The sequence below is a fragment of the Hydra vulgaris genome, chromosome 03, assembly GCF_038396675.1.
Source record: "Hydra vulgaris chromosome 03, alternate assembly HydraT2T_AEP".
Taxonomy (NCBI): domain Eukaryota; kingdom Metazoa; phylum Cnidaria; class Hydrozoa; order Anthoathecata; family Hydridae; genus Hydra; species Hydra vulgaris.
The window spans coordinates 49,987,501-50,000,963 of NC_088922.1; the positions used below are offsets into that span (position 1 = coordinate 49,987,501).

The 13,463-nt window shown below is 28.1% G+C and overlaps 1 protein-coding gene across 1 annotated transcript in view; it reads right to left on the reverse strand.

Annotated features, from left to right (window-relative positions):
• Positions 1-13,463, reverse strand: part of LOC101238395 (exocyst complex component 6B) — a 95,937-nt gene that overhangs the window by 23,196 nt on the left and 59,278 nt on the right. The window contains exons 15-18 of the mRNA XM_065793545.1: positions 9,299-9,365; positions 5,165-5,236; positions 4,970-5,019; positions 1-28 (exon numbers count right to left, since the gene is read on the reverse strand). The exon at positions 1-28 is cut by the window's left edge and continues 20 nt beyond it. Coding sequence (XP_065649617.1) covers positions 1-28; positions 4,970-5,019; positions 5,165-5,236; positions 9,299-9,365 — 217 coding nt within the window. The remainder of the gene's footprint in view (positions 29-4,969; positions 5,020-5,164; positions 5,237-9,298; positions 9,366-13,463) is intronic.

The following is a 13,463-nucleotide window of genomic DNA, read 5'->3' on the forward strand; positions in this document are numbered from 1 at the left end:
TTTTGTAAGCATCTCATTATACCGATCTCTGAAAGAAAAAAAAGAATATATCAAATGTATATATATATATATATATATATATATATATATATATATATATATATATATATATATATATATATATATAAATTATATTAATTTAATTTATTATTGCTCTGTTCTTTTAGAACATTGAGCACTCTGTTTGTAGAATACACTAACATAATTTATATATATATATATATATATATATATATATATATATATATATATATATATATATATATATATGTATATATATTAATAACAATGATAAGCTGCCGCAAGAAAATATTAAAATAAGAATTAAACTAGTAACACAAAGTAAATGAGATATTTTTAATCTTGCTTGAAAGGGGTAGCAACCCTTTAGCTATTTGTCGGTAGACAATGAGCAGTAGCAGCAATTTGGTAATATATTGTAAAAAAAGTGCTGGATAGAGTGTTTGTCGATACAACGTTTAAATTCATTTAGGTTATGAGAGTAAATTGCAGTTAGTGGGAGTAAATTCCATCGATTGACTACTCTGTTAGGAAAGAAATTAAGCTTAGTAGAAATAGCTTGCATGTTGTTGTTGAGGATAGCATTCTTAGAAACAGAACTGCTTTGGTGGTGCAGTTTTGGACTTTTTCAAGTTTTTTGATGTGGCATGCAGAAAGAGAATTCCATACAGGAGCAGCATACTCTAGGTGAGGTCTGACAAGGAATGTGTATAGTCTCTTCCAAACATGAGTGTTTTTATAGATAAAAGATTTCTTTAGTTGACTGAGAACAGAGTTAGCTTTAGATGATATTACTTCAATGTGAGTGTCCCATTTGAGATTGTGTGAAAAGCAAATGCCAAGATCTCTTTCGCTGTAAGAGGAATCAAGAAGCTGTATCCCTTGCTGAGTCAAAATATAGTACTGGTGATTAGGATTTTTACTTTTGTTAAAACGTACAATAAGGCACTTTTTGTAGTTAAGACGTAAGCGTCAAGTTAGAGTCCAAGACGTGATGTGATTTATATCCTTCTGGAACAAAGCTGAGCTCTCAGGTGTCAAGTTGGTGAAAATAACTTTGCTATCGTCAGCATATAACTTCATTGGATTGCTAATAAGGTCTGTAATGTCATTAATGTATAAAATGAATAGAAGAAGTCCTAGAACAGATCCTTGTGGGACACCACTGGTGACTGGTAACCAATATGAAGTAGCGGAACCCATGACAACTCATTGTGTTCTGTTAGAAAGAAAATAATTTATCCAATTAAGAAGCATATAAGAGATACCATAACCAAAAAATTTGTGAAACATAAGATCATGAGGTGTGTCAAATGCTTTTTGATAATCTAGATATAAAGCATCTACATTGTAGCCTCTTGCCATTGAGTATAAGATCTGATCGACAGTTTCCAATAAATTTGAAATGCATGATTTATTTTGCACAAACCCATGCTGATTTAGAGATAAAAGATTATTAGCACATAGATACTCAGTTAAACAATCTTTTAAAAAACACTCTAGGATTTTGCAGCAAACAGAAGTTAAAGAAATGGGTCTGTAGTTCGATGCATCAAGTTTGAATCATTTTTTGTGAAGCGGTGTAATGTCAGCTTCCAGCCACGCGGCTGGGACTTGACCTTTAGAAATAGATTTTATAAATATATAAGTAATTGGCACATTCAGAGATGAAGAACATTTGTTGAGAACATGTGGGTGAATGCCATCTACACCTGCAGGCTTATGCATGTTAAATTTTGAGAGTATTGATTGTATGTAGTTCTCATTAAGTCTAATCAAGACCAACGTCTCATCAATCACAGAAAATGTGTGTTTCTTGAATGCTGGCAGTGATTGACTTAAACTTAAAGGAGTAAAATCAGATGAAAAGAATTTGTTAAGGATTGTAGCTATATGACTTCGATCTGTTGTAATGTTTCCATTTGACTCTTTCATAGATCTTATTTGATTTTTAACTGTAAGTTTCATGTTTATGTATTTATATATAGGTTTCGCATTTGTTTTGGCTTTATCTGATATAGATTATTCATATTGAGCAATAGAATGAATAAGAGTGTGTTTTACTTTTTTGCAGCTATTGTTGTATTTTGTAGTGTCCAGACTCCAGTTTTGGTCTTTGCTTTTATAATAAAGTTTATTTTTATCTTTTATTGCAGAGATTACTTCTTTTGTGATCCAAGGTTTGTGTAAAAAACAGAATAATGCGATTTAATTGCTGGTATTTGAAGACTACATCCCTCAATATAGATAGATTGGAATGCTTCATAGCATTCATTAATATTTAATTTTCTAAAACAATTAACCCGGTTGACATCTTTGAAATACTTATTTAGTTTATCGAAGTTACCATTTTATCGAAAAATCTTTTCGATATGAAGAAAACGTATTTCTAGGAAGGTTTGAAGATTCTACAGCGAAATTCCATGTTAGAATTAAATGAGCTCATCCTATTTTGGTGTAGCCAAGTTGAGAATGTCTTTCAAGAGGAAATATGCGTTGAGTAGACTCAGTTAAATAAGATCTAGAGTGTTAGATGGGCTTAAAATAGAGTTCAATTAAAAAGTATTAAAACTGACATGCTGCGTTAAATGATTTAAATCAAATGTCTCAATAAATTCTTCATCTAGCGGGTTTGTGGTGGTTGCAGTGTTGTTAGACCATGTGGTACAGTCAAGGTTAAAATCTCCTGTTTTTAGAAGACGGAGTACTGTTTTTTTTCTACTAAATTCAATGCAAAATTTATAGAGGCTTTAATTTGGTTGTTTACAATGTCATTGCTGAAAGGTAGACGGTATATACAACCAACTAAAAATTTTTCAGTTCCAAGATTAATTGAACACCAAACTTGTTTTGTTCAGTATTGTTAAGTTGACGATGTGCTACTTCATGACTTATTAGTGTATCAGATATAAAGATGCAGACTCCATCATGAGAATTAATTTTGCGATTATGCTTATATGTAATATAACTAGTGAGATTAGAGATAGAGTTTTGATTAAATCATGTTTCTGTTATGAAGACAAGACTAGGTAGTGCTTTTGAAGTTTGAATAAGGCTTTGCAGCTCCGCAAGTTTCTCTGAGTTCAACGAGGTCGCATTTGTATAAAAACAACTAAAGTTATTAAGATGTTTTGTTGTGTTAATGTTATTAATAATAATCATTTTTATATTGTTATTGATTCTGTTGTGGACTGATTTAAGTTGTAATTCTGTTTTAATGTGTCTAGGATCACATCTTTTTTCCAAGAGTTGAGTCCCAAACTCCATCAACGTGTGTGACTCTACCGATGGCAAAACAAAAGGGCTGAAGCATCTAATAGCGACATGTTTACATTCAACATTTAGTTTGTTCAAGAGTGATGCTATCAGCGCTTCGTCATGTTCAATATGGCCAGCAGCGACTAGAGAAGACAATGTCTCAGTGCCAAAAATAATATATTTTTTTTCCTTTTCCTGAAATTCACATGCATTTGCATCAAATTCTAATTGAGCGTTTGATCTAGTTACTTTGCCTTTTCCAGAAACAACTGAGGCCCAGCTGGAGTTTGTTGGATTGCTGGTGCTAGTGTCAGGTTCTAAAAAATGTGATGAAATAATGCTGACATCTGTGGCCCTCTGTTTCTCTAGTGCTGCTACTTTTGCATCATGAATAAGTTTGCTTTTTGAAGATACTCTATTTGTTCACGCAAATTAGAGTTTTCATCTCTTAGAATATGAATTTCATATATGTATGTATGTATGTATGTATGTATATATATATATATATATATCACCATAGACATCTTAAAGGCTTAAACAATTTGTAAATCCCTAACATCAAATGATGTTAGGAATTTACAACTTGTTTAAGCTAAAAGACATGCATTGAATTTTTTAAGACTGATGTTTCATCGAGTATTAGGGCTAGCTTAACTAATGCGTTTCTATTAGATTTGCAAGCTACTTTGCAATTAGGGCCTCCTTAATATAATATAATGCCAAATATTGATTTAAATGTAGTATTTATTGATAAAGCATCATTGATTGAGAAAAAACTAGAGTGAAAAGTCAAGGTAAGCATATGGAAGATATTATTAGTGTAATATGCATAATATAATTTATATATAACAATTTTATAAAATAAGTTGACAGAAAAGTTTTAAAACACTTTTTTTTTACAGGGATGTTAAGAATCCAATGAGAAATTTAACTTTTAGAGTAAGAGCCTGGAGCACGTGCCAGATAAGGCTCCTAGTGTCCTAACTAAATTCAAGATCGTTCATTCTATAAAAGCTGTCTTAAGAATACTTGCTGTATTTTTGGACTAGAGGCTCTTATCTCATTATGTACTTTCTTATCTTTCAGAAATGCAAAATTAGCCTTATCCAACTATAAAGTTTATTGTGCAAGTGCATGCAGCTGGTTTGAAAATTACTTAGCTGGTCATTGTGCAAGTGTTTGCAGCTGGTTTGAAATAAAATTTAATGTTCAGAGTATTGAGAGAGTTGTGTTGCAAGAGAAACTTTGTGTTACATGTGTTATGATTTATATGCACTTGTCATAAAACACGCATGTAACACTAATTATGTATTAAAAGAACAATAATACATTTTCATAGATGCAAAAACTTTTATTTTTAAATTGAATACAAAGTTTTAAAACTGATGAATTCTTCATGTAAAATCAAGTTTTTTGTTCAAAGTGTCAATTTCATTATTACATTTTATATTTAAAATTCAATAATGTTGTTTAGTGACTTATGTCAAGTAATAAGTACACAATAAAGTACTCAGGATTTCACAATTAAGTAAACTACAACTCTTTTTATTCTCTCTCTCGCTCTCTCTTATTCTCTCTCTCGCTGGCTCTCTCTCTATAATACTTCAAATATTACTTACATTCAATTTTGAATTGAATTAAAAAGCTGAAGTCATATTTTATTTTAGTATTAAATAACATTTGTGCTAACCTCATTTGTAGTAAAACATCATACAAAGCATTTACACTGAAGCCATAGCTCTAAAACACAAGTTTAAGTAAAACATACTTTTATGCTTTATGTAACAAATAAAAGCAATCCTTACACACATATTTTAAAACTTCCTGCTAAAAACAATGCTTTGAAACTACTTAAATAAAAAAGCAATGGTTTGAAACAACTTACATAAAGAGTATGACTAAACCAAACAAGAAGTTCTTTTATTTTTAGCATCATTGACGAATCTTCAAGATTTGACTAAAACAATTGTTACAAATTGAAATTATTCAAGCAAAATTATTTAAAGTAACTTTTAAAATTTCAGTAAAATTTAATTTAATAATTTCAAAATTAATTTAAAAACTTTTGAATCATAAAGTTAAAAGAATAGCAACTAACTTAAACATACAGCAACAAACACAACTGAAAATTTATTTACTAATTCTAATAACATAAAAAAATTATTACAAACTGAAATAAAATAGATATATATAGATTAAATAATATAGATATTATAAATCCTATAAACTTTCCAATCTAAAATGCAAACCTCGACTAAAATGACATTGAAGCAAGTTTTAAAACACGTTTTTAAACATGTTTTTAAACAAATAATACATATCATTCTTATGCATTTTTGTGCGTATTTTTGCATTTAACAAAATTTTCGAAAAACTTTGGGTAGAACATTTCCCTAAATGTTATCTATTACTTGCTTTAGTATACTTATAGATTTTATTTGGAGCTTACTAATTCTTTGTCTATCCAAATCATTAAATTTAATTAATTTGTTTCTATCAATGTATTGACTGCATGAGCTGTGTGGGTAAGAACCATATCTTTTTAAACAGTTATTGTGTGTGCTGATATAACGATCCAGCTCTCAAGTGCCTCTAAAAATGTTTGTTGACTGATTTTATTTGGTAAATATTACAAAAACATACTCAATAAAATTATTGAGCCCTAAATACCAACAGTCTGATACCTGTCTTGCATTCTTAGTACAAAAATATTACTATAATTTTCAGACTTTTTTTATTAAAAAAGCAACCTCCACAAATGTAGTAACCCTTTAGAACTCGGGAAGGCCAATTTAGTGAAAAAATTTATGAATTTGTGTTTGTTTATTCATAAATTGAAGCATGTTCATAAATCAAAGCAACAACAAGAAAACAAGCAAACATAAAATAAAAAAGTTTTGATTTGTAAACTTTAAAAAAGTAAAGTGATGAAGATGAAGTGATGCAAAACCAGGTACCACTATGATGACATAATTTTGAACAAACAGCATGCCCTGGTTTGGGATAAAAACCTATCAAATTGGCAAAAATGTTGAGTTGAGTGTTAAAAATGTTTGTAGGCAGCATCATCTAATTGTTAAAAACTTGATAAGTGAATAAATTATTCAGTTTTTCACAGGTTTTTGCAGTTTTCAAAGTTAGTAGTTGGTTATTTTGGTTACTATGAGAGCAAATGCGCATATACTTATATAGTGCATATAATACAAAGTCAACTTTTACTATTCCATTTGTGATTTTATATTGCTGAATCATGTTGCCCATTTTTCATCACACTTCTAAAATGGTGAGACCAAGTAGGGCTATCTTCTAGATATACTCTTCATTGTATTTAATCTCAGTTATCACCACTTTTGTATGTTCAAATACTATTGTTCAAATGTTTTGATTATCATGTTTCTAGAAATAAACCCACACACTTCTCACTAGAAAGACGAGCTAAAAGCTGTTATTCATATAAGAAATACACCTAGAGATTCTTTACTGGTAATTTGAAGTAAAATATTTTCCGCTTTGTTATAGAATAATAAGTTATATTCAAATAAGTAATAAAGATATATATCATATAAATTAAGCAATATTGATAAAATTAACAAAACATCAAAATGTTTAAAAAATTATATTGATAAAGCTACATTAACTAAATAGGTTTGCATTTGCTTTAATAGTTATTTGTTATTAAATATTTCAAAAACAAAGTTTCTTCAGATTTGCAAAGACTTTTGATACCCTCTAAAACATTTTCTGCTTGTTTAGCACAAATGTTGAATCTTTGCGTATTATAGGCAAAGAAATATCACATTAAATCTTTGTGAATGTATTGATAGCCTTTGGACGATCTTTGATGGCTTCCTCCTTTACCATTTTTAGGGTTAAAAATTTAGTTTGAAAACCAGATATCTACCCATTTTCCAGTATTAACCTTAACTACCATCTCAAGTGGTTGTCTGTCTAAAGGAATTAGCATGTAAAAAAGTAGTAAATAAATTGCTTGGGAGTTCCATTTATCTTGGCTAATTTTTGGTAAACTTTTAAATTAACCTTCTATCTATCTTGACTAATTAATAATCTGTATTCCAATTTCACGCTCCTGGTAGTATTACACTTAACTTGTTTATCCCTGTAATGGCCTTGTTCATCCTTGAGGAGGACGAACAAGGCCACTTGAACTAAGATTTAAAAAAAAATTAATTACAATTTACAAAAAAATTAATTACAATGACAAATAATTACAAAAATTTTGAGTGTTGGCATAAAATTAATTTTTTATGTCATTAAATTACTCAATACTAAGCCAAAAATTTTACTACATTAATAAGGTGCATTAAAAATGGTATCTTATCTCTCCATTTCAGTTCAAAGTTCGATATTAAATTTTTTTTTTCCACCTCCCCAAGGCCAAGAAGGCCACTACAGAGGAGGGGGCTACTTAACTATGGTTATAACCCTCTCTCAAATCTTTAACTCCAAAACATGAACGTTGACGAATAAGGCCGCTGTGCGGAGAAACAAATTGAACACGGTACTACCAGGGACGTGGTAATATAGGTATATCTACTACATATTGTATCAACAAAATAATATGACAGATCAAGTGAATTGATATTACTTTAAAAAAAATCATGTAGACATAACTTTTGATCCAATATATGGTGCTGACAACCATCTTTTACTTTTAAAACGTATCATTAATCTCACAGTGTTAACATTTGTAGTGTCTGTCACAATCATTTTTCTAAATCCCTGTAGATCTTATTCATTCAAAAGTTCTTGAAGTCTTTCAAAAATTGTCTCTAACTTTCCGTTCTTCAATACCATTGGCTTTAGCATAAACTCTCTTTTATTGTTCTTTATCACAACTACTTGATGTTCCACCCCACCTATCTTTTTCCTATCAAAATGCAAAAACCAATTCTTGACCTTTAGTTACTTTGTCTTTTCTGGTAACTGCTACATGGATTGCTGGTTGAGTTGGCACAAGAAGATTGACATCAGCCATTTGAAGTTGTTGACACACTGTGGCAGCCTTACGTGTACTGAGCTTGGCTCGACTAATGAATTTAATAGTCTAGACTGTCCTCTGTTTAATTTTTAATTTATTAATATTTATTGAAGGTTACTTACTAATCACTTACTGACTCATTACTAACTCATTACTTTCGTGTTCCTCTCTGTATTCATTCAGAATTGAAGTCGATGGCATTGATCGAATGTTTCTAATTTTAATTTTTTTGAGGGATACATTTATTTAGAATCATTAGGCTTTATTGTAGTATATTTCACTCTAACAGCTGTCACTTATTGCTTTAAGTAAAGATTTTTATCTTCAAACTGCAACCACAGTCCATCTTCTTTCATTACATCTAATAAACTATCAAAACTATAAGTACTTGGTTTTTTGATTTCTATTTAGTTATTTATATTTCTTTTTAATCAATTTTTTTTATTATACTTGCCACTGACAATTTGTTTATTGATGGAAAATTCAAATTAGCCCATAGTTCTAAACGTTCATCAGATAATTTATAATTCAACCTTTTTTAACATTTTTACAGTCTAATGCTAAGCTGGTGTATTGGTTAATTATTTTTATGTCTCTTGTTTTTTTGGAAGCAGTAAAATTTTTGATTGATATTTTGAATGTTGTATACTAACTAAACTTGTAATGTCTTATACAATTTATCTTTTGATTTGGTATTTAAAAGCAACAACGTTCTTTGGAAACATTTACAGTCAAAATTTATTAACATAAATATAAGTTTAAAATAAATACTCTGTATTAAAAACGCTCAATAAACCCTATGTCACTGATATCACTTTTATTTTGCAATCTAATGATCTATTGTTCATTTAGTGCATGAGTTTTTTAAATGGATGCACTTTGGAATTATTGTCATTCTTTTGAAATATTCATTTATAATTCATCACTTGATGATATGCTCATTTTAAAATCTTTTATTTAAAAAAGAAAAATTTTAACTTTGCTTTATTTAAATGAACAATATTTAAATATACTACATACGCATTGCTTTTGTAGAACAGTTCCGATCTTTGATACTGCAATCTCCCATAATTCCTCGACAGTCCCTCTGATAAAAAAGTATGTAATATAAATGTAATTATAATATCGTAATATCGCAATACTTATTAATATAATGTATCATAATGATTTTGTATATAATTCCATATTACAAAAACATATGCAATTAATACACTTGTATTAAATACATGTGTGTATATGAAACACACACACACACACATATATATATATATATAAATATATATATATATATATATATATATATATATATATATATATATATATATATATATATATAATATATATATATATATATATATATATATATATATATATATACTATTCTCAATCTATTCCCATCCCAAAATCTCAGTCGATGTAGCAGCACTCTGTTGCGAGTCAGGCTATTTGTCAGTCGATGTATGTACTGAAGCCTCTGCAACTTTTGTTTTTTTATGACATCTATGTGCGTCTATTGCTGCATTTATATATGTGTGTGTATATATATATATGTGTGTATATATATATATATATATATATATATATTTATATATATATATATATATATATATAGATATATATATATATACATACATATATACATATATATACATACATACATATATATATATATATATATATATATATATATATATATATATATATATATATATATATATATAAATATATGTATACATACATACATAAATGCAGCAATAGACACACAGGGGCTTCAGTACATACATACATACATACGTACATACATACATACATACATACATACATACATACATACATACATACATACATACATACATACATACATACATACATACATACATACATACATACAGTGGGTGGCCATTGAAATAGGGCCATTGAGTTTTCTACACATTTTTGTGAAATTTTATCCATAATGTAAAAAAAGATAAAGGTTTACGGTAAAATATAATAAAAAATTTAAAGAATAGTTGTTTATTATTAAAAACAAACAAATTTTTTTTTTTATATTTAAAAATTGTAATGTTATCAATATTTTGTAAATCCACCCTTTGCTGCTATAACAGCTTCTACTCTCTGTGGCATGCTGTCAATGCATTTCTGTGCCAATTCTTTTATGTGAGGCTTTCGATGCCAACCTTTAATTAGTTTTTCAATAAGCTGGGTTTTATTTGTCACCAATTCTTTTGAAGAAACCTCCCGTTTTAATAGCTCCCACAGGTTTTCTATAAGATTAAGATCCGGGGAACTTCCTGGCCAATCCAGCGTTGGAATTTTTTTCTCTCCAAGAAACTTTTTAATGGATATTGCCATATGGCATGGGGCAGAATCTTGCATAAATATAAATTTGCCATATGGAAATCATTGCGAGACTTGAGGAATGACCTTTTGCTCCAAAACTTCTTTGAATTGGTCCTGCCTCATTGTCCCTTGGACTATGTAAAGCCTTCCCGTACCCTTACCACATATAACGGACCACACCATAATTGACAAGCGTCTAAGTGTCTCCTGACTGTGCGATCACTAATATCAATTCCAGCATCTTTAATTAATGTTGTGATTATTTTTCTGGGTTTCTTTCTATTCTCCAAGCAAATATTCCTGATAATTCTCTCAGACCTAGGCGTTGTAAGGCGTTTTCCTTTACTGTTTTTACAAAGTGAGGATATAGGGTTTTCGCCATTTTTTATTTTTGATGCTGCTCTTTGCACAGTCTGCCTAGAAAAGCCAATTCTTCATGAAATTTCTCATTTAGAATAGTTAGTGTTGCTAAAAAGTGACAATATTTCACTTTTTCTACAAACATTCACATTTTTTTTTAGCCATTGTCAGAAACTTTAAACAATTTAAAAGACAAATAAACACACTACAAAAATATGTAAAAGAAAATTAAAAAAGTTGAAATAATGTATATTTTTGGAATAACTACTTTCAAAGAAGTCTTTCACTTAATAAAACACTTAAAAAATTAAAATTTTAAAAATAGTTGGTTAAAAATAACGTTTGAAGAAAGATCCTTAACACACACACAAAAAGCTTCGGCACTCTACAAATAGTAACTGAACACAATTTCACAGTTTTACTTGTCAAAACATGCAAAATACAGTGTTGCTAGCAACAAAATAGTTTTGCTTAAACAATAATTTGTAATAATGTCGTAAATAATTATGAAAAATTGTGAATTTCACGTTTGAAAGGTGAATTAATACTGACAATATAACAAAAAAACGTGATGGCCCTAATTCAATGGCCACCCACTGTACATACATCAACATGTATATATATATATATATATATATATATATATATATGTTGATGTATGTATGTATGTACAGAATATATATATATATATATATATACATGAATATATATATATATATATATATACATACATATATAAGATACTACTTTTTTATATATAAATACATATATATTTGTATTTATATATTTTTAAAATATAAATATATATATACAATATATAGTATGTATATATATATATAGTATATATATATATATATATATATATATATATATATATATATATATATATATATATATATATATATACTTGTATATATATACACTTATATATATATACTTATATATATATATATATATATATATATATATATATATATATATATATATATATATATATATACTTATATATATATATATATATATATATATATATATATATATATATATATATATACTTATATATATATATATACTTATATATATATATGTATATATATATATATATATATATATATATATACACAAATATATATATATATATATATATATATATATATATATATATATATATATATATATATATATATATATATATATATATATATATATATTAGGGTGGGGCATAAAACACCAAAGTCAATAAAAAAAATACCATAATAATTTTTCTGGTTCCTTTTGATATGTGTATTAAAAAAATGTAATTTTTTTTTTTTTTATGGGTACCCCTATGGTCGGTCCCAGCAGTCCGAAAATTAGAAAATTTATTATTTTTGTAAATAATAAAGGGGGCATGGTCACTTACAAATATTTTAAAGATATCTCAAGGGTTATTTTTGTAGCCTGATATATCTATTTTTAGATTATGTTTTGTTTTATTGCAAAAGATGATGGAAATGATCAGCCCTACCCATTTAAATACATGATGTTTATATTTGGGAGGTGGGGGGGGGGCGTATATATTTTTTCCTACGTATTTTAAATAAAAAATATTTTTACATTTGCATTTATTTTTTAAAGAAAGATTATTTTCAAGTTTTCAACCAAGATTTTTTTTCTGTTGTCTGAAATTTTAGACGATGATCTGCAACAACTAATAAATTAGCTTGGCTATCTTTTCTGAAAGTTTAAATGAAGTCTAGACCAAGTTTAATAGCACGTTCTGCACTATCATTTACAACAAGAAGACCAGTGACATAATTTTTAAATCTAATATAACCCAAAAATTTTTCCCAGTTTGATGAACTGATTTTAAGCCATTCTGTCTCATGTAATGTCATTTTTAATAAATCAAATAAAAACCAGCTTTCAGGACCAATAAAATCTTCAATATTTTTTTTTTTTTTTTTTCATTGTCAGTAAAAATTTTGGAATTTAGTTTCCCCATCTTATAACTGGTGGGCTTTGGTGTTTGAGCTAATTTAAGAGCTAATTTTTGTAGCTGATCTACAGATAAACATTTATCAGCAAGACACATAACCACAAATCTTTCATTTAAATACCAATTGTGCTTTTTAAGTGATTTCAGTACTGCTTCTGCTGGTTTAAAACTGAATTCAGAATATTGTATCATTTCATTAATAGCTTTTAGATTTAAAGAAGGTGCTATGGCAGGGATAGGAGCTTTAATAAACCATGGAGCATAAAATAGTGCTGTAAATGAAGCAATTTCATTAATAAACTTTCCCTCTTGCAATGATATTATGTTAGGACATAAGTTAATGAATTGTGGCTGAAGAAGATCATATCTTAAATAATAAACTCCCTCTGACATTAACCTGGCATGAACTGCTAATTGTTTAAAATACTGGTAGTCATGTCTTAGAAATATATCATTATCTAGGCAAATTTGAAGGAATGTTAATGATTCAGAAGCCTAAATTAAAAA